Source organism: Lactuca saligna, chromosome 7, assembly GCF_052625555.1.
Source record: "Lactuca saligna cultivar CGN05327 chromosome 7, ASM5262555v1, whole genome shotgun sequence".
Lineage (NCBI taxonomy): Eukaryota > Viridiplantae > Streptophyta > Magnoliopsida > Asterales > Asteraceae > Lactuca > Lactuca saligna.
The window spans coordinates 165746475-165769169 of record NC_136423.1 but is presented as its reverse complement, the minus strand read 5'-3'; the positions used below and the strand labels follow the sequence as shown (position 1 = coordinate 165769169).

The window sequence follows — 22695 nt, the reverse complement described above, 5'->3', positions numbered from 1 at the left end:
ACATCCCGAGTCTTTTAATGAAATACATTTCTATGGAAATGCTTTTGATAAATCTTTATCATATTATTGTTTTGGGACAAATTCCGCAACCCTTTTATTAAAAGATAACTCTGATTTTGAAATAAAGTATAAACAAAACCGGTCTTTTCTGGCCGTGATTTTGGGGATGTCACAGTTGGTATCAGAGCATTAGTTTAAGCGAACTAGGAATTTGTAGGATTTCTAGACTTAAACTTAGAATGCTAAGCGATGATTGTGAGGTGTGAGCACTAGCTTATTTTAGGAATTGTGCCTAAAATGCTTTTATGTGCTAAATGTTTTATGCATGATATGTTGTTATTTTGTTCGGGATCTATGGTCTGTTGCCGACCGGATCTGGAACCTTATGTGTTTAGGATTCTAAACGTACGACTACGATATTAGAACTAGCATGTAAACGTGTCGGAGTGATAAGGACGATTTAAAACGTCTCTCCTAAATAAAGATCTAAATCCACCTTATTCGGTATATAGATCAAGATGGTAAGGACCCGTAGCGGAAACGTAAACGCAAATGGGAACGGACACCAACCCCCCGTGATCAAGCAAATACCAGTTGTGGAAGCCGCTGCCGGACCAATAACGATGGCCGGAGTGCAAGCGATGATCCAGGCAATGTTGGATCGTCAAATGGAGGAAACCAGGCGTTTGCTCCAGCAAAATCGAGAGGAAGCGACTATTCAGCTCGAACAGCCCGAGTTGAACGAAGGGCAGACTGAAGAAGGAAACTACAGTGGGACTATTGGTCAAGCCAACCCACCGATAGTTAGGCAAAACCACCAGGATGGAGGAAATGATGGACGTGGATGCAAATACAAGGATTTCATGGCATCCAAGCCACCGAGTCTATCCGGAAGCCCGACGCCGGTGGAAGTCATGAACCGGATCTCTGAGATGGAGACAATGTTTGAGAGTTGCGAGTGTAGCAATAGGCAGAAGACTGCTCTTGCAGTTCCTCTATTGAAATCTGGAGTACTAAGCTGGTGGAAGCTATTAGCTGATTCAATGCCCAAAGGTGAAGCAAGCAAAATGTCGTGGGAGGATTTTCTGGTACAGTTGAAGATGCAATACTGCTCTGAGCAGGATCTTCTGGAGATCAACAACGAATTCCAGAGTCTGAAGAAGGGAAGGATGAGCGTTACTGAATACGCTGCAAGCTTTACTGAGAAAATGAAGCTTGTTCCTCACCTCGTCCCAACTGAACTCTCCAAGGTTAACAAATTTGCCCTCGGATTACCAGCGGACTTCGGTCCAATGGTCAAGCAAACTACCACTCTAAAAGCTGCCATCTGGGCTGCTAAGAATGTGGAGACCCAGATACGAGAAAAGGGTCTGGAGAGAGCGGAAGTGGGAGAGAAACGGAAATTTGACGGATCCTCGAGGTCCGGTAAGAAAGGTAGATTCTCGAAGTCTAGTTCGAGAGGAGGAGGATCAGAAGCAAAGTGGTGTGACAAGTGCAAGAAGAAGCACTCTGGGAAGTGTGATGGAGGGGTCACTTGTTACAAATGCGGAAAGCCTGGGCACTATGCCAACGAATGCACCCTTAACCAGAAGGCCTGTTATGGGTGTAATGAAGAAGGGCACATTTTGAAGGACTGCCCAAAGAAGAAGGAGGCAGGAAGACCCAACATACCACCAAAGCCGAAGGCGAGAGCCTTCCAGATGACGCTCGAGGCTGCGAAGGAGGCAGCAGACGTCGCTTCAGGTACCTTTCTTGTAAATGGTTTACCTGCAAATATACTATTTGATTCCGGAGCCAATTACTCCTTTGTGTCGCATAAATTTAGTGCGAAATTAGCATTACCTGTAGAAAAACTTGATAACGCCCTAATTGTAGAAGTTGCCAGTGGCAAATTCGTACCTGTTAGTAATCGTATTAGGAACATCGTCATTGACCTAAACGGAAACGAATTCCAGGAGGAACTATTACCCATAGAGTTAAACGGTTTCGACATCGTTTTGGGTATGGATTGGCTTAGCGCCAACGATGCCGAGATATTATGCCGAAAGAAGATAGTTAGGATAAACCCACCCGGAAAGGAATCATTTATGGTGTACGGGGATAAACGCAGAGTGAGTTCTGGAATCATATCCTTGATGAAAGCTAGGAAATGTTTGTCCAAGGGATGTGCATCGTACTTGGTATTCGTAATCGATGCTAAGAAAGAAAAGAAAGAGGTGCAGAACATACCGGTTGTGTGCGATTATCCGGAAGTCTTTCCCGAAGATCTTCCTGGATTACCACCTGATAGGCAAGTAGAATTTCGTATAGACTTATTACCAGGAACAACACCGATAGCAAAGGCACCTTACCGATTAGCACCGACGGAGATGAAGGAGCTCATGACACAACTTCAGGAGCTGTTGGATAGCGGTTTCATTCAACCTAGTTCATCACCCTGGGGAGCTCCGGTGTTATTTGTGAAGAAGAAGGACGGAAGCATGAGGATGTGCATAGACTACCGAGAGCTGAATAAGGCAACGGTGAAGAACAAGTATCCATTGCCGAGGATTGATGACCTATTCGATCAGCTGCAAGGTTCAAGCTACTTCTCAAAGATCGATCTTAGGTCAGGATATCATCAGCTGAAAGTGAGAGAGCAGGATATTGAGAAGACTGCATTCAGAACAAGATATGGACACTACGAGTTCTTGGTTATGTCATTCGGACTAACCAATGCTCCCGCAGCATTCATGGATTTGATGAACAGGGTTTGTAAACCATTCCTCGATAAATCCGTGATAGTGTTCATCGACGACATTCTCATATACTCGAAAAGCCAGGAGGAGCACGGCAAGCATCTACGAGAAGTGTTGGAGGTGTTAAAGAAGGAGAAGCTTTTTGCAAAGTTCTCCAAATGCGACTTTTGGATACGGGAAGTCCAATTCTTGGGTCATGTTGTTAACCAAGAGGGAATAATGGTTGATCCCGCCAAGATCGAGGCTGTAATGAAGTGGGAACGTCCGAAGAATCCCACGGAGATTCAAAGCTTTCTAGGATTAGCCGGATATTACCGACGATTTATCCAAGGCTTTTCTTCGATAGCTGCTCCATTAACAGCTTTGACCCATAAAGGAGCTACGTATACATGGAGTGAGAAACACGATGAGGCGTTCGAGAAGCTAAAGAAGAAGTTATGTGAAGCGCCGATACTTTCTCTACCCGATGGAGTCGAAGATTTCGCAGTTTATAGTGATGCATCTGGAGTCGGGTTAGGTTTTGTTCTGACCCAAAGAGAAAAGGTGATAGCATACGCATCTCGACAATTGAAAGAGCACGAAAAGAACTACCCCACTCATGATCTGGAGTTGGCAGCGGTAGTATTCGCCTTAAAGATATGGAGGCATTACCTCTACGGCACGAAGTGCAAGCTCTTCACTGATCATAAGAGTCTCCAGTATCTCTTTAATCAGAAGGAGTTGAACATGAGGCAACGACGCTGGCTAGAACTTCTCAAGGACTACGACTGTGAGATACTTTACCACCCAGGTAAAGCAAATATTGTTGCTGATGCTCTCAGTCGGAAAGTCAATCTTGAAAGAAGAAGGCCAAGAGCGTTAAGAATTGAAGTCGTCTCGATGATTGTGGAAAATATCAGGAAAGCTCAAGAAGAAGCCTTAGAAAAGAATGACCGAAAGGAAGAACGTTTGGGAAAAACGTTAGTGTTCGGTACGAACAGTCGAGGACTGAATGTATTCCAAGATCGAATTTGGGTACCTAAGACGGGAGGAATAAGAGATCTTCTAATGGAAGAAGCACACAAGACCATGTACTCGATTCATCCCGGTAGCACTAAAATGTATAAGGACCTAAAACCCTACTACTGGTGGCCGACGATGAAGCTCGATGTTGCGAAGTATGTGGCTGAGTGCGTAACATGTGCGAGGGTTAAGGCACAACATCAAAAACCGTATAGGAGTTTAGAACCCTTACCTGTACCCATGGGTAAATGGGAAGACATCACCATGGATTTTGTGACTAAACTGCCCAGAACGAAGAATGGTCACGACATGATTTGGGTAGTCGTGGATCGTTTCACCAAGAGTGCACACTTCATAGCAGCCAACGAGAAGTGGTCTATGGATAAGCTCGCAAATGCTAACGTGAAGGAAATTGTAAGACTTCACGGTGTCCCTCTTACTATTGTGTCAGATCGTGATAGTCGTTTCACATCGAGGTTTTGGAGGAGTCTACAAGAGGAGTTGGGTACAAAGTTGTGTTTGAGTACTGCTTACCATCCGCAAACTGATGGTCAGAGTGAAAGAACGATTCAGACGTTGGAAGATATGCTGAGAGCATGTACCCTCGAATTCCAAGGGAATTGGGACGAGCACTTACCTCTGGTAGAATTTTCCTACAACAATAGTTTTCACTCGAGCATCAAGATGGCTCCTTATCAAGCCTTGTATGGGCAGAAGTGTCGTACGCCGTCTTGTTGGCTTGAAGCCGGAGAGAAGCAGTTTATGGGCCCCGAGATAGTCCATGAGACTGCTGAGAAATTGAAGGTGATTAGGGAAAGAATGTTAGCAGCTCAGGATCGTCAGAAGAGCTATGCCGACAAGAAAAGACGACCGATAACCTTCGAAGTTGGGGATTCCGTTTTACTTAAAGTCTCACCGTGGAAGGGACTTATACGATTTGGGAAACGAGGAAAGTTGAGTCCAAGGTTTATTGGACCATTCAAAGTTCTTCAGAGGATTGGGAACCAAGCTTACAAGTTGGAATTGCCCGAAGAACTCAATGGTATTCATAACACCTTCCATGTGTGTTATTTGAGGAAATTCATGGGAGATGTTCCCGACATAATTCCAATCTCGGAATTAAGGATGGATGAGAATAAAAGGCTGATCGAAGAGCCTGAGGCAATTATTGACCGTAAGACTAAGAAGTTACGACGCAAGATGGTCGACTTCGTGCTAGTCCGATGGAAACATTCGAATGGGCCGAATCTCACTTGGGAAACAGAGGATGACATGATGAGTCGCTATCCACATCTGTTTGCTGATGCATGATTCCGGGACGGAATCATCCTAAAGGGGTGAGAATTGTAACGCCCGGGTTTTCAGGGCTAAGCATTTTTGTCAATGTAATAGTCTAGGTCAACTATTGTAACTCTTTTTGAAGTAATAAATATGAAATATTAGAGTATTATGTGAATTATGTGTGTTTATGTGTTTATTATTTAATTATAAATGTATAATTACTAAAGAATAAAAATGAGCGTCAAAATTAAAGTGTAAGATAATCCCGATATCTCTACATAAAGTTGTAGAATATGTCTCAAGGTTTCCGTACATATAAAGAATGCCGAAATCCGAGCTATAACGAAGAAGTTATGGCCCGCCGAAGTTTTACGACAAAACCGGCACGATACCGGGAGACGTAAATAGTGAATTTACGATAGAAGACTTTTTAGCCTTAGCAATCTAAACAAAAGTCGTAGAATATATTAAACTAAGAACATCGATAAAAAGAACGCCCAAATCTGACTTCGTATGAAGAAGTTATGATTTTTCTAAGATTCGGCTTAGCAGTGCACGACCTGAAACTCGAATTTTAGTTCGAGCGGTTTTTGGCTTACGCAACGTAAATGAGAGTTGAAGATCTCATTAATAGGAAATCAACGGTAAAAAGACAGACAAAAACAAAGTCCGTATGTAGAAGTTATTAATTTTACGCAGACGTTTAACAGTATAATCTCCTTGTACTGTTAAATTTAAGATCGGTCGAGAATTAGCTGACGGTGTCAAAATGAAAGTTGTAGATCTTATTATTACCTACGCGTGGATATAAAGAACGTCAAAAACGGAGGTCGTATGTGAAAGTTACGGATTTTATAAGTCGGAAGTGTGCTGTGCGAAAATGGGTAATGTGGCACAATCTTGGCCATTGCTTTCTCCCCAAGGCTTGCCACCAGATGGTGACATGTGGCACCAAGTTCAGCCACATTTCACCCTATAAATACCACCTCTCCCACCCTCATTTTCTTCACACCTTTCCCATTCTTTCTTCTCTTTACTCTCTCTCTCTCTCTAGAACCTCTCTCTAGCCCCGAAATCCCCCGAAAAGCCTAGGGAACCTCCCTAGCACGAGGCGGAAGCCCCGGAGTGCTCGAAGGCTCTGAGAAGAAGAGCTTTTCGGCTCGGGAACGCTGCTCCAAGCAAAGCCCGGTTTTCTATAAAACCCGCTGTAAGTGAGCTACGCCTACGCTATTTTTAATATAACTTTTATTTAATTATAGTAACGTTATTAGGAACTTATAATAAATACTTGGGCTATTATTATGGGTTATATAAGTATTTTTTTGACGCTTATATAATAATAATAATAATAGCTAGACTATTAATTAGTCTCGACGAATAATAAACTAAACTCTAGTGGTAATAATACTAGGTTTCGTCGAAGAAAAATTCTTTTTAAGAAGCGAAGCGCTGTCTGAGTTCGGAATCACCACCTTTTCCGGTGAGTGCATAGTTACCTTCAACTTACACATAGATATGAAGTATTTTATATAAATTACGTGCTATGTGTGCATATTATCTGAATACTTGCTATCTATGCTAGATGAACGTTGTTATACATGTTTTCAATGATTTAAACTGTATATGTATTTTATATCTACAAAAATGTTGGGGTAAAACATGGGTAGATGTAATAGGTGATGTGTGATAAAATGATGAGAGGCCTCGATGTTGTTGTTGTTGATCCAGTCATCTAGCGGAGTATAGATGACGACCACGGACTCTTCTAGACAGTCCAGTGGAACACTAGCAGGCTCGCAACCTGTAGGTGTTGTGAACGATGTGTTCACCGGTGTACTCCATCCCCCACATGGTTGCCTATTAGGACATTTATTGCTGAGGAATCCCCTTAGCAGTAGTGTCTGTCCCGATGATGATCCTTAGGCTAGGTCCCTTATGATAGGTGTTTAGGGACGTAAAGTGAGGATAACGGGAACGGGTAATCGGGTTATTGTTGATTGATGAAATTAATAAACTTATTGTGGGTTGAAAACCCTATGTGCTCACCAGGCTCCCAAGCCTGACCCACTCAGTTTTATGCATTACAGGTAGTGGCGCATGAGCATAGGTGTGATGTTTTGGACGAGGGATTACGGATATAGGCCTGTAGATATGAAATAATGTAGTAAGGCTTATATTGTATTGTTTATACTTTTGATCTGTACGAACATGACATCCCGAGTCTTTTAATGAAATACATTTCTATGGAAATGCTTTTGATAAATCTTTATCATATTATTGTTTTGGGACAAATTCCGCAACCCTTTTATTAAAAGATAACTCTGATTTTGAAATAAAGTATAAACAAAACCGGTCTTTTCTGGCCGTGATTTTGGGGATGTCACATCTTCCACCTGGTCATTCTGACCAGCATCACTTGTATCATCCGAAAAATACAACCAATTTAATTTTTTTTAAAATAACCCAATTTTCATTAAATTGTTTACAAAAAGGTTTTCAATACAAATCATTTAGAGTATTCCCAGAATCACATTGCTACAAAATCATGAGGAGCGGTACGATCGTGCCTTCGCCTTGCCACAGTCTCCTGAAGAACCTGAAAAACATTAAACCACAACTGTAAGCCCGAAAGCTTAGTGAGATACCCCCAAAATACCAACCACGTATACGCCCTTCCAGGCTACGACCTTCCGGTCCAAAACATATAAAACATACATAACATAACAGAACATAGAACAACCATGCATATCGGGTCTACTGTGTGACTGGTCCACCGTATCGGGCCTTCAGTCCATCGGATCCATCCTCCAGGTCTAGTCATGTCCTTCGAGTCTACAGTGGGGTTGGTCCACCCGCATCGGGCGTTCAACCCACCTGGTCCACTCTCTGAGTCTACAGCTGACTGGTCCGCCCGCATCGGGCCTTCAGTCGGCCTGGTCCACTCTCCGAGCCTCGGCACGTCTGGTCCGCCCTCGTGGGGCCTACAGCCTATCCGGACCGCTTGCTGGGCCTTCGGAATAACCGGTCACTGTGAAGATCCTATCTTCACCGATCCATTATTCCCGCTAAATCCAATACGGGTCATCACCGCCAGTAACCACTGACACTCCTCTCTTGTCATAACTTGGTGTCGAGCACTCCTCGACTCGACTAATTGAATTCCACCATAACCCGCTTTCCCGCACTACTACAGACTGGATATTTCTGTCTTTCCGATGAACTGAGACCACTCTGGTCCCTACCAACCTATCAATATCTGGATTACCGGCTCCCACTGGTAGCTAGTCCCAACACCATCAATAGTCGCTCTCAGCGTCTTCCAAAGGAACCTCGACTACCTTTAACTGCTCAAACAATTCTGCCACTTAGGCACTACAAACCTGGGATCCCCGATCCCCTAACTTGACAATAAGGTCCCCACCAGGTCCCACCTGCGCTGCTAAAAACTCACGAGCCTCGCCCACGGGGTCTCACCCGACCATACTACTGAGCAACCCTGCTCCCAGGTCTCATCTACACTGCTAATCTCATAAGGGCCTCACCCACGGGTCTCACCCAACTATATCCTGGAGCGGCCTCTCCCAAGGTCTCACCTCGCTAGGGCTATACAGGCAAATCCCTATCATTCACAACCACTACCCATCCTGATCCCCATCTGATCACTAGGATTTAAGGGCCTCGCCCCAACTCCGCTAACGAGGCGACCAAGGAATGCTACGGCTTACCCATAGCCTGACAATACTTCCATCTATGACTACTAACACGAAAACATCTCCTGCAATTTGACCTCAAGATCTCCATTCCGTCTTACACGAGTTCTACATGCGGCCCTTTAACCTGAATCCGAACCACATACCCACCATTACCCTTAAACCCACGCATTGATGGGAAGTTCTCAAACTCCTAACTCTAAACTTCTAAACGCTGAACTACTCCCTTTCCTTCTCAGAAATCATATACCCGATCTGGATTTGCGTGCCCTTACCCTATACACTCGGAGGATTCTCCCCCACTTCGATCCTGCTCACGCCTCGATGCTTAATGAAGAGAAGTCCCAATCCTTGCTACCACAATCAATCCGCTGAGGAATCCCAAGCTTACCATAGCTAAGGATCTAACCTGTCCATTCTAAAACTTATACGGCTCCGAACTAGTAAGACATACCGAGTCTCTCCAAGGCATGCTACAGATACTGCACTCAAAGTAACCTTCTTCGATACAACGCACCCCTTAACTTCTAACCCAAATATCTAAGGTATGCAAATGGCATATAACTCGATCGAAGTCAACCCGCTCAAAAATAAAATACTCGTACAGATAATGATGCAGAACCATAACAATATAATCATGCACAAAATAAAAGAACTGAAAACGGAAGTCGCATACCTGCAACGTCCGGCGCTGCTCGCATCTCCAAAGTAGCCATCTGAAAAGCCCTGCCTCCTACTGCAGGCGCCTCCGCACGGCCCTGACGGCCTCTGTGATCCTCAAAGTTGCAAGGGCAGGTGCCATCACCCGTCCTACTGAAAGCAAACTGGGGCACTGGGCCTTCTTGTGGCCCCGCTGATTGCAGTGAAAACATATCAAGTCTGATCCCTGATTGATGGTAGCAGTACAATCTCTGCTAAAATGACCAGTCCGACCGCACCTGAAACAGCCAGACTCACCACCACTACCACTCCTGCACGCACCCCCGTGCGTCCTACCACACCTTCCGCATCGACTGCGGTCCTGATAATCCCTCGATCTCGAATCCGACCCTTGGGCCTTTTGCCCAACTTGTGGCTACCTGAACCTCATCCGGCTTCCTCTTCCGGATCTGCTCCAAATCAATTTCCCTCTCCCTGGCCCGAGAAATCATATCCTCCAGCGTCTTACAACCAGACGTGCTCACGAACTCCCTGATGTCATCCCTCAGCATCTCGTGATATCGTGTCTTCTTCATCTCCTCATCCGCGACATACTGCAGAACAAGAAGGGCTCTCTCCCTGAACTTTGCGGTGATCTCCGCCACCGTCTCAGTAGTCTGCATCAAATCCTAAAACTCCCGGGCCAACTACTGCACCTCAATAATCGGCAAAAATTCCGCTCTAAACCACGCTGAGAAATCACTACAAGTCATCGCGTCCAACGCGGCATCATCACCCAGAGCGTGACCAATTTTCTCCCACCAATCCCTCGCTTTGTCCTTCAGAAGACAGGAAGCGAGTCTGACCTTGTCCTCCTCAGGACACCGGCTCGTACGGAATGTGTTGGCAACATCAGCCAACCATCTGCTGCTAGCGATAGGGTCCCTAGCCCCATGATAATCTGGTGCCCCGCAAGCCCTGAACTCCCAAAATGTCAAGGTACGCGCTGCCAACAAAGCCATCATCTCAGTACGGAAGGCACCCAGCCTCTCATCCAAAATCTCCAATATACCCTCCTTGACCATGCCAAAGATCACAGGAGTCTGAGCTAGAATACTGCGCGTAACCTCCGTTGATATCAACTCCCTCATCCGCTCCTCAAGCTGCTCGGCTCCTAAACCCGAGCCCAATCCCTCTCCGATGCCTGATCCGCCCGTTGGGCCCTCTTGCAATGTCACCATACTGAAACATACAACATAACCACTATCAGAATAGTCCTCACTGCAGCGAGACCAAACATACTCACTACCAGGTTCCCGGTCTTGTCTCGGCCTTTCCTGAATCGAGTACGGATCCTATGCTTTCAGTAGTACGGGCCCATACTACCTTCTACATCTATCCGTACTTTCCTCAGGAACTGCTTTAACTCCACTAGGTCCCTTTTCTACTTCTACTGCTCCCAGCACTACCTCATCCTAGGCTTACCCTAGGGAAACCTTTGACTCAACTCAAACCAGTCCTCAGCTGCTGAAGGCCTCTTCGCAATGCCAATTAGCCATCACCTGGATACCATCACATGTGACGAGGCTCAGATAATCCTTCAAGTAAAAGACTCGTTCCTACAACGGTTGGACTCAAACAAGAGCTGCGCAATAGGACCAAATCCAACTCTCTGAGATTATTCAACCCTGATCACATGTGATGTGATGTATCCACCTAATGGCTAACTCCCATCACTTAGAATCCCACAATGCACAAAGCAAGCAGCATTCAGACAAGGGGAAAATCTAACCATAACATACTCAAGCAATCATATCCACATAGCAAGAATCTGAACTAGCATGCAACACAACTCATAAACTCAGGCATAACCTAATCAGGCTATCCTACTACTGACTATTCAGCACTATCATGCAGATCAAAAGCACATATAACAGGCAAATAAGGCATCCTCCCTAGATCCTTAGTCCTCATCTATTTTATTTTTACTATATTTTTGCACCAAAAAGTATATCCCTAAACTATTTTATTTTTGTAACTTATATATTATCAAATACATCACTCTACTAATTAGATTTTAACACACACACACACACACACACACACACACATATATATATATATATATATATTCATTACAATAATATTATAAATTATATTATCATAAATAAAGCATTTATATATAATAAATTTGAATTAATTATTTATTTATTATAATTAATTATTTATTTATTATAAATAATTTTTAAATAAATAAGGTTATATTTACAATAAGTACGTCAAGATCACGATCGTATTTGATTACTATATTATATAAAATAATACATGTAGCCGTTATGTCATGTGGTACATGATGTTTTATTAAAATATGGTATCGTGTTTGGAAGATATATTTCAATTATAAGTTTTTATAAATTATATTACCGTGTTTCAAATCTTTAGTAAATATTTGGTTTTTTATATGAATTCAATAAATATATATTAAACTTTATATTTATGATTAACTAATATAAATTAGTATATAACATGATATTAAATATTGCATTTAAATTATAATTAGTAGATAAAAATAAATTTGAAATAAATAAAATAAAAAAGCAAGTGATTAAAATCGACAACTAAAACCTTAATTCCGAGATATGAATAGTATTCCTTCAAATATTGGAGAATATTATTCATATCTCCAAAAATAAAGTAGAGTTTGAGAAAAATAAGAGAAGAAATGAAAGAAAAAATAAAATTTAAGGATAGACTCAAGATGCTCTTATGAGGTTATTTTGATTAAAATTTAAATATATTTTTATAATTCCATATAACATAAATTTATTTATGTGGTTATGAAGAATAAGGATCTCATGCTCCTTTCTATATATAAAACCCGCGTCCATTATTATAATTATTATTATTTTAATTTCTTATAAGATGAAGGTAATTAACTACCCTATTCTCCATGTAGACTTGTAGCACCATCATCTCTATATAACCTCTACTCTTGTGTCACAAAGTTGGACGTACAATTTCCATTTGAAAACAAAACAAAACCGAAAAGATGGAAGATTTAAAGATCTCTGAAACAATACAAAAGGGTGGAGAAAAGTATAGATCGTTCCTCCATGAAGAAGCTAAAAACACCCATTGGAGGCATGGTGCTCCTCCTACCTATGATGCTGTTAACCAACTTTTTGAAGAAGGTCGAACCAAGGTTTGATTTGTTATCATGATCTTTAATTTCATTATTTTTTGATCAAATAGAAGCTTGTATTTGTGTTTCTTGTTTGATTTGAATTTGCATATGTATTAATTTATGAAGGAAATTAGGTTGACATGTCCTTCTCCCATGAAAATCTTAGATTAAACATTTTGTTTGATGGTATTTCTTCTTATTTTCTATATATATACTAAAAGTTATGGTTAAAAAATCACTATTTTTCTTTGTGATTATATTTATAGCTTGGATGATTTTTGTAATTGAATTTTATTTTTGTTGGATCAATCTATATATACAGGACACATATCCTTACTTGTTTGTTTCATGTTCATTGTTCAAGTACGAGTATGACCTTCTTTATGCTTGTAACTTTATGGTTCTCTCTCATATTTATGATATTTATGGAGGTGTCCATGAGTAGTGATTATCATTTACACTTTTCATATGGTTTACTAAAATCGATACACAAAAAAAAGTTTTACGAAAGTTTCTAATTTAAACATGATTAACCAAATAGTCCATCTAGGTATAATATCAAATGTCCCATCTTTAGTTCTAGTGATTTTAGATAATCTTGAACCATTATCATTATGAACAACAAAATGTGTGGTCTGAATTTTCTTTCATATTGAGATAACGAAAACAAATTTGTAGCAAAGAAACACGTTATATATAGTATATGTATTATGCTGTGTAAACGAGGTCACATTAACCAAAATACCTTAAATATTATATATTATGTTTTTGTGTGTGATTATTCTTGCTTATTCCTCATAATGTTTACCATGTTCAAAGAAATATCAAGATGCGATTTTTAGCGTTGTATGTAGGTATGGGAAAAGGGATCACTGGAAGAAATTGTTCAAAACGCAATAAAGTCATGGGAGATGGAGCTTAGCCACAAGATTCGGATAAAAGATTTTAAGACCATTAATCCTGATAAGTTCAAGCTTATTGTCAATGGTAAACTGTCTAAATTCAATTACCATTTCTTAAATAATTCTTTTTTTTTTTTTTAGATTTTGCAATTGAATTATTTTTAAGAATCTACAATGAAGTACGATTATTTTTGCTAAAAGGCAAACACAACTACACAAGGGTGACCTAGGCTTTTACACAATTAATTTCGTAATTATTCTCCAAGGTAGGTTACAGGATAATATTAATTACTAAATCTTTTTATATGTAATAAAATAAGAAATATTTGATTTTCTATATAATATTAAGGTTGATGGATTGAGATCAATCATGAAAAATGTTGCATAAATTAAAATAAGAAATATTTGATTTTCTATATAATATAAGGTTGATGGATTGAGATCAATCATGAAAAATGTTGCATAAATTAAATAATCATGACAAGGACATGTAGATTTTGCTTACACTAACGAAGCAATAATTTTATTACATCTCTTTATAGTTTGAAAACCATACACATTATTTATCAGAATTCTTGACAGGATTCGAGATACGGCATATATCCGATATGAAGATAAACGTATTATGGTTTAGTTTTTTTGACTGATCAACTCATTTATATAGGTCATTTTCTGGGTAAATAGTTTCATGGGTTAACCTATAAATCGGTTTATTTTAACATATTAACAAAACAATATATATATATATATAAAAGAAAATAAGGACTAATATATTTAGATTTCTTTTTCAATAACCCATGAACCTGCAAACTCATATAATTAAACGGATTATACTAATCGATGAGGTTAGGATTAAGAAAAATAAATAATTTATATAAATCGTGTTATGATTAATCTTTTATGACCTCCTAACCCGAAGAGATTGATGTTCCTAATTATTTGTCCATACACCAACAAAAACATATTATTAAATACTTAAGAATTGAGTTGAATTTTTTATTTATTATAAAACTAAAAATTACTATGCCACAAGGTTGACGTTTTTTGGTAGTATACGTTATTTTTAATTTGTATTTAGTCTATAAAATCCATAAAAATTATTATTTTTTAATTGTTCAAACATTCTTTTATCAAATTACATTAAAAATTTAATAATAAGTCAAAGTCATACAAAATTGGTCAAAGCAGGGAGGGAGGGATTGTCTGCGGAGGAAACACTGAAGGTGGGAAGTTACAATGCATTGCTGAAGAGTACACTTCCAGAAGAGTACAAGTACTACAAAGCAGAAGAAGAAACCTTCGAATCCTCTCATGACGTTTTCCGATCAGCGTTTCCTCGTGGATTTGCGTGGGAGGTGATCAGCGTTCATTCCGGACCTCCGGTGATATCGTACAAATTCCGGCACTGGGGTTACTTTGAAGGTCCGTTCAAAGGCCATAAACCTACGGGCGAAATGGTTGATTTCTATGGCATGGGCATCCTCAAGGTAACTCTTCGTTTCTCCGACTGAAATAAGTATAATTTCCAATGTATAAACTAAAATTCGATTTGCTTTTTGGATGAAATTGGAAGGTTGATGAATCGTTGAGAGCAGAAGATGTTGAGATCTATTACGATCCGGCAGATCTTATCTCGAAGCTGCTTAAGGGGGAGTTGATATCTCAGGAGGAAAGCGCCGCCGCGGATGCTCCTCCGGCGAACACCGGTAACTGTCCATTCGAGAAGCAAGTATGATCCATTGAGATCTGTTCATTCAATCTCGTTCTGTTAATGTCTGTGATCTTCTAGTGTGCGTCTTTAATTTTAGTATTGGCCAATTGAGAATCAAACTTGAAAGAGTTCGATCAAATGATTCCAATCTGTGTGTAAAGATAATAACCAAATCACCATGCATTTGTGTATCTTTTAACTTTTTTTTCATGAATCAAATGTGCTCAAAGTTATGTTTTAGTACATAGTCTCTTAAACTATATTTATTTATTACAAAAGAAAATAATATTATTGTAACAATATAGTTTATGTATGGTATATATTAGTAAAACACAACTTACTATATGCTAATAATTGGAAAAACGTTATATTAATTTTGTGCTTATTGAAATATTTGTTTATTGAAACATTAAAGAAAATATATCATTATTGTAAGGGTAAACTACACCAATGGTTATTTGTACATGTGTGTGTTTATGCAGATTGATGTTTAAAGGTGGTTGTTGGAGGTATTAGATGGTGGTTACCGGAGCTACTTGGTGGTGCCGGATGGGTTCCGTGATATAATGACCACTTAATTTTCTAGAAATTATAAGGGAAAACCTTATAAAAGTTCAATATATTTTTTTATCAAAATCTTAAAAAAAAAAAAAAAAAAAAAAAATCTATATTATTTATTGTACGTTAAAACCTTTATATTTTTTAAAATATATCATTTAAGACATCGAGTTCGGCATATCCTAGATAGCCGAAAATGTTAAGTAATCGATTCTCAACATTTTAATTCATTAGATTAAAAAAAATATAAGTGTTTAAATTCACTAAAAATAATATAATTGTTTTTTAATCATTTCATGAAAATATATTAGGTTTTTCTGAGGTCAGAAAACCTTAAATAAGAATTTTCCGAAAATGTAAGGTTTTAGCGCACAAAAAAATAATATAGTAGTTTTTTTAAGCATTTGATGAAAATACTAGGTTTATCTGAAGTTTTCCCAAACTATAATTAATAAAAAATATAAGATAAATTATAAACCTGGAAAATAAATGAAAAATAAAAAGAAAATGACAGGAGAGCCATTTTATGTCTGCGATGGACCTAACGTGCATATTTTAACCAAACGAAAGATGCTCAGAGTTAATTTTTAAGAATATGGATTAAAAATATGTTTTGGCACATACACGATCGAAGATTGGTATAATTTACCCTTATTGTAACAATATAGGTTTAGTACAAAGTTTTGTCTTATATATAAAATAGGATACCGACTAAAAACCCACTATACTTTGTCACATTTTTCGGTTTAACCACCAAATTTTCATTTGTGCTAAAAACCCCACTCATTTTTTGATAAAAATTTTGTCGCAATCACCATGACCTGCATTTATGCTTAAAATTCATCAATTTTCATTTTTTTCTAAAAATCATCCATATATTGGTGATTAAACTGAACTTTCGGAAAAATATAATGGTTTTTTCGTAATTAAAACTGGTTCTAATAAGTAATAGTGGTTGTGCTAAAATATTTTACCAAAATTTGATGGTTTTTTCAGAACTTATTAAAAATTGATGTTAAACTGAACTTTTGGAAAAAAAATATAATGTTTTTTTTTCGTCATTATCTCGTATAACATTTTGTGTTTTTTTGACTTTGAAAGATTTAATATTGTAGATTTTTTGGTAAGCTTCTACAAAGAAAAATGATGTTAGACATTGATTTTGTTTGTTGTCGGTTTCCATCCCATTAGGGCATCCACAAGAGATTTTATATATATCTCCTCCCTTATAGGTTAAAGTCTAAACAAGTTTAGTTTGTAAACTTATAAGCTTAATGGTTGAGGCTTTTCAATAATTATGTACATTTTCAACTATAATCTATATAGACAACAATAAAATTTTAAAAATAAAATTAATGGTTCACATAAATTGATTAGGTGGACAAAGTGGGGGTAAAAAAATAGGATTAGTACCGACAATAACTCCAAGCTCATAATTCCACCTTTGAGCGGGTTTATAACGATGGGTTTATATTAGTAATAAGCGGTTTTACTATTGAAACATCCTTGTAAAGGCTAGTAGAAAAGTTTTTATCTTTTTGAAAAATTATTTAATTTTTTGAAAATCTTAACGCGGAATTTGGTACCAAAATGTTTTAATCATAAATTTTAGTTTAACCGTATACAAGAGTGTTCCATTCAATATCATTACAAAGGGTGTGATGAATCATACATATGGTGACCTTTTAAATGTTTCAATCGCTAAACAAGGTCTTCAACTTCATCTAGGACTACATGTCAAAATAATACTTTAGCACGGGGAGCCTAGTGAGAATGCTAAAATCCGACTATGAAATGGAAATGGGAATGACAATACGAATTCCTAAGTTATGATTCCCAAAAAGATTTTCAAAACCTTTTATAAATATTTACCAATTTCCAATATAATTTTTATCAATATAAAAGTCATGAGCAGATGAAGTTTACATAAATGATGCAATGCACATGCATCTAACTGATTACTGCTCCAAACACTGACTCAACGGGTCACCTGTACAACACGCAGGGACCAAGCTTCAATCTACTACTCAAAATACCCTAAAAGACCTAAAGTCAAACTTGTCAAAGTTAAAGGTCAACCTCCAGCTGGTCGCAATGTCGTGGACATCCTTGGCCACACGATGGCATCGAAACGACAAAACATATGACTCTTTTCGAGTCGTCACACTGTGGCAACCTAAGGCCATGTCGTGGACTCTAGGTTCCTAACATCTTAATGAGTTAAGCCGTTTTTTTCGATTCTAAGGGCTCCAATGCTTAGATTTGGTCCATTCTATGGTTTAAATGGATAAAGTGTCCAACTTTATCCTTTAAGACTTTCCAAGAGATAAAGATCTCAATTTTATGGTCTAGAAAGGGCAAAAACTTAACTTGGCGTAATCAATAAACACTTAATCTTGAAGATCACTTGTCCAACAACTCCAAAAAGGTTTCTACCATCATTACTAACATAAAAATCCATACTTTTCGGACATGCATGTCTTGAACTCCTATTAGGTCAAAATGATGGTTAATGGCCAAAAATCCATGTATGGCACCAAAACTCATTTCTAATTCAGATCCAAAGCACCAAATACTTCAAATGTCCTAGAGATTAATAAAGTTGCAAACTTTATGAGACACCACGCAAACCCATCAACACATGAAGAAAATGGACAAAATCTACAGATTTAGCAACTTAGCGAGGAAAAGGTTGGGTCTTGGACACTCACCAAGGTCCAAAAGATGTGCTAGCTAATGTAGAGGATACTTGTAAGGTAAATTACCACACCAAAGGCTTCCTTCTCCTTCAAAGATAACCAAAAAACACCAAAATAAGTTCACAATTGAAATAGAGGCTAGGGTTAGGGTTTCTGAGCTTGAGAGGGTGACAGAGGTTGAATGATGACGAAACCCTAGCCTTAATGTTCTTTAAATAGGACCCAATTCCCAAGGATTATGGTTTCTCTCAAAAACACCTGCCACACCATGGCACATATGGCCACGCTGTGGCAGGACATTTAATTTTGCGATCCAAAACATTACCATCACGCCGTGGTGAATCTAGACCACGCCATTTTAAAAAAAGTGTGAACGAATTCATCTTTGACAAGATATTTGGAATTTACAATGCAACACAGAAAACAATAATATTTACTTGAATGCAGTGAAGAATTATTTGGTGGGCATAGAGGTTTTTTTTAATCAGCAAATCTAAACGACTCTTAAATTAACATCTAATTTCATCTATGTCAACGAAGGGACTTGAACCCTCAACTTTAAAGAGTGAGGACAACACCTGATACCATTGGATTAAAATCCCTTTAGTGGCCACAGAAATGCCAACCTTTTAAATATATCTCTTTTCAACCCAAGAAATGCATGACGTTCATGCTTAACACCTTTAAACCCTCTACCTCCAACTTGTTCAATGATTAACCTATATGGGGAAATTGTCACAACTCAGGACTTCCTTCCATCAACTAGTTTCTATAATTTACTTTACTTCCCTTAAACCAGCTTTTATTTATTATGTATCTTATTTAAGAAGATTACATGACTTATATTAATACTTAAACTCATTAGTTTCTTACTAAATATGATCATTAGTTATAAAAATTATTTCACATATTTCTAAATGTCACACTATAACATAAACTATCTCTAAATCGATAAAAATCATACGGAGATCCATATTTATTTCTCTAGGTGGATGCAAACCATATGGATATCCATATTTCTTTGTCAATATTTCTCTAAAAGACATCAAATGAGATGGATCACCTCAGTCGTTGAACTTCAAACAGAAAACCGAATTGATATTTTATAACATTCATGATGCTACGCAACATAATCTCTAGTGCTATCTCTTATAGTTTCATAGCATAACTATGTAACTTAATACTTATATAACTCCAAAATAACTATGGGTATCACATTTATTCTTATATATTGGGATCATAGTACTAGAAGATATTGTTAATGCTTCAACCTCAATCATGAATTTACAAAAAATATTTATGTTTAAAAAAAAAAAAAAAAAAAAAAAAAAAAAAAAAAAAAAAAACTTGATCTAAAGGAAAGAAAAAAAAATTAACTAGAAAAAAAAATGAAAACCAATTATTTTAAGAGAGATGATATCATTTGTCAGATGGAAAGAATACAGTATATAAAAAAATAATATATTTTATATAGAATACATAATAAGATTATAATAAAATAATACATTCTACTACACATAAAGAATACAATAAGATTATAGTAATACAAGACCTTAGACCTTTTGTTAGAAAAATGTTAATATACTAAGATTACATTAAGATAATAGGTTGTCAAGATAATACATTGTCGGATACAAAAAATACAATAATATTATAATAAAACATTACGACAAGATATTATATTAGACAGTAAGAATACAATAAATTACTCTAACGTGTTATCGTTTGTCAGATATAATACAATAATATTATAATAAAACTAGATTTTTTCTTGGATAAAATGAATACAAGACATACATTTAATAGAATGATAGAATACAATAAATAAGATTACTAGTAAGACAATACATCTTGTCGAACAAAGAGAAAAGAGTATGTTGACAAGTATATGTTTGACTCAGAATGGTAACATTACATTATACTACTGTCAGTATGATAATATCATATGTTAGACTGAAAAAATGCAATACAATTATAGTAAAATAACACTCAAAATCATAGCTTTATTGTTAATACCCGAAGAATACATGAACTTTCTAAAGGTTACCGACTAAAATCGCAAATGTATCGTGCAATACAATTATAGTAAAATAACACTCAAAATCATAGCTTTATTGTTAATACCCGAAGAATACATGAACTTTCTAAAGGTTACCGACTAAAATCGAAAATGTATCGTGCAATACAATTATAGTAAAATAACACTCAAAATCATAGCTTTATTGTTAATACCCGAAGAATACATGAACTTTCTAAAGGTTACCGACTAAAATCGCAAATGTATCGAGGATTGACGGATTGTTGTCTTTTTATTAAACAATTGACGGCTAAACCCTAAATAATTATCCGGCTAAACCCTAAATTAATAATTATCGGTTCTTTGTCCTATCATTTAAAAAATAAATAAATAATTAAAAATAAGCTCAGAATATAACGAATTTGACTTTTTGGGAGATTCTTTCAATTCATTATAGTGAAAAAAAAATGATAAAATGGAATAATGATGTAATACAATGTGGATATCATGTTTGAACGGTATCAACGTAAGTTATCAAAAATAAATGAATAAATAAATAAACTTGGATGAAATTTTATGAAACGATAAATCAACGGTCGACATCTCAATAAGTATTAAGATATTGTAAGTCAATGATAACAACATCAAAAATTATAGCTTATGTATGATCTTGGAAGCTTGGTTTTGATTAAAGAAATATCTTTCGTATCGTTCAAACAAGCATTTGACTCTACACCCACCCATATGACGATTTAAAGATAATAGTTTCATTATTCAAAACCATATGATATTTATATTTTAAATCGCACAGTTTGAACACAATGGAATCTATGCATTAAGTTTCTTTTAAGAACAATTTTCTATATTTTAGATATCAAAAGGAATCTGAATTTGTTTTTAGCTTTAAAGTTCGTTCTCTCATGACTTAATAAAATTAAATCTATATTTCATAAAGTGAAAGAGAAAAGCAAAATATGAAAACCATATGGTAACCTAAGAAAATTAAATATTTATATCCTTTCATAAAAAACAAATATATGAAAACCATATAATAAATTAAGAAAATTAAATCTATATTATTTCATAAAGTGAAAGAAAAAAAATATGGAAACCATAATAACATAATATTGGATAAGACTTATGTGATTGGGAGTCGAGCGGCTGGAATAGAAAATTCATAAATATAACGTTTAAGGTTCAAAATTCTGTTATGCGTAGAAGTTAAAATATTGCTAAATAATATTCATTTTTTTTTCTAGCAGTAGACATATTTAATATATAAATTAAACATGTTTGGAAATGTTTCATAGATGATAATATAGAAAATAGTATTTAAATACCAAAATAATAGAATGGGTTTGAATTTTTTGTACGTATAAACATTTAAAATTTTTATTATTAAAATCTATTTTTTTTCAATGAAACATTCATTACTATAAATTATAATATCATTGACTATTTCAGTATTTCTTTCGAATAGTCGATCAAATTTTATTAATCAAAACTTGCAAGAAACTAGTTCAACAAAACCACATAATCAGGGCGGAGCTTCAACATTTGTTTTGAAGGCCGGAAATATAATACATATAAAAATCGGTAAACAATGGGGGTCATAACCAAAATTTTATATTTTTTGGTATAATATTTATACAATTAAAATAAAATGACAATTTCTAACCCAAAAAAAAAAATCAGGGGGGCCATAGCCCCCCTTGCCTCTATGAAGCTCCGCCCTTGCACATAACACAAGAATTAAGAGGTGGTTTTCAAACCAAAGAGCTTGAAGCTTAAAGTATGAGTATTGGAAAAATCAATTACATGTTATTAGCTATGTTATTAATAGCAGCGCTATAGTGTTTCGCAGTGATCAAGAACCGTTACTTTCAGTTTAGCGTTTTCGATTTGTGATACTACTATTTACGGTGCTATTTACCACGATAACCATAACCGCTATAGCAGCGCTACAGGCGTTTTTTCATTTTCATTCACATTTTTGTTGCTTTGTCAATGAAAAAACTAGTTTTATTGAGGCCACTACACTTGCATTTTGAAAAATCTGAATAACTAACCTAATTTAAAGCATTCAAAGAAACATCTACTGACAACTCTCTTTCTCATTTCTTTCTATACTCACGACAACTTAAGCTGATATAATCGGACTCCATTAATTCTTTTTGTAAATCGACTCACACCTGTGAGGCTGCGACTTAGGACTTAACTCCTTAAATCAACCACAACGAGTTGAGCAATTAAG

The 22695-nt window shown here is 36.8% G+C and overlaps 1 protein-coding gene across 1 annotated transcript; it reads left to right on the top strand.

Annotated features, from left to right (window-relative positions):
• Nucleotides 1-12313: 12313 nt before the first annotated feature.
• On the top strand, nt 12314-15407 carry LOC145006340 (pathogenesis-related family protein). Its single transcript, XM_078965430.1, has 4 exons — nt 12314-12572; nt 13409-13541; nt 14645-14943; nt 15030-15407. Exons 1-4 carry the CDS (start codon nt 12420-12422, stop codon nt 15189-15191), a joined length of 747 nt encoding a protein of 248 aa, XP_078821556.1. The 5' UTR covers nt 12314-12419; the 3' UTR covers nt 15192-15407.
• Nucleotides 15408-22695: the final 7288 nt, after the last annotated feature.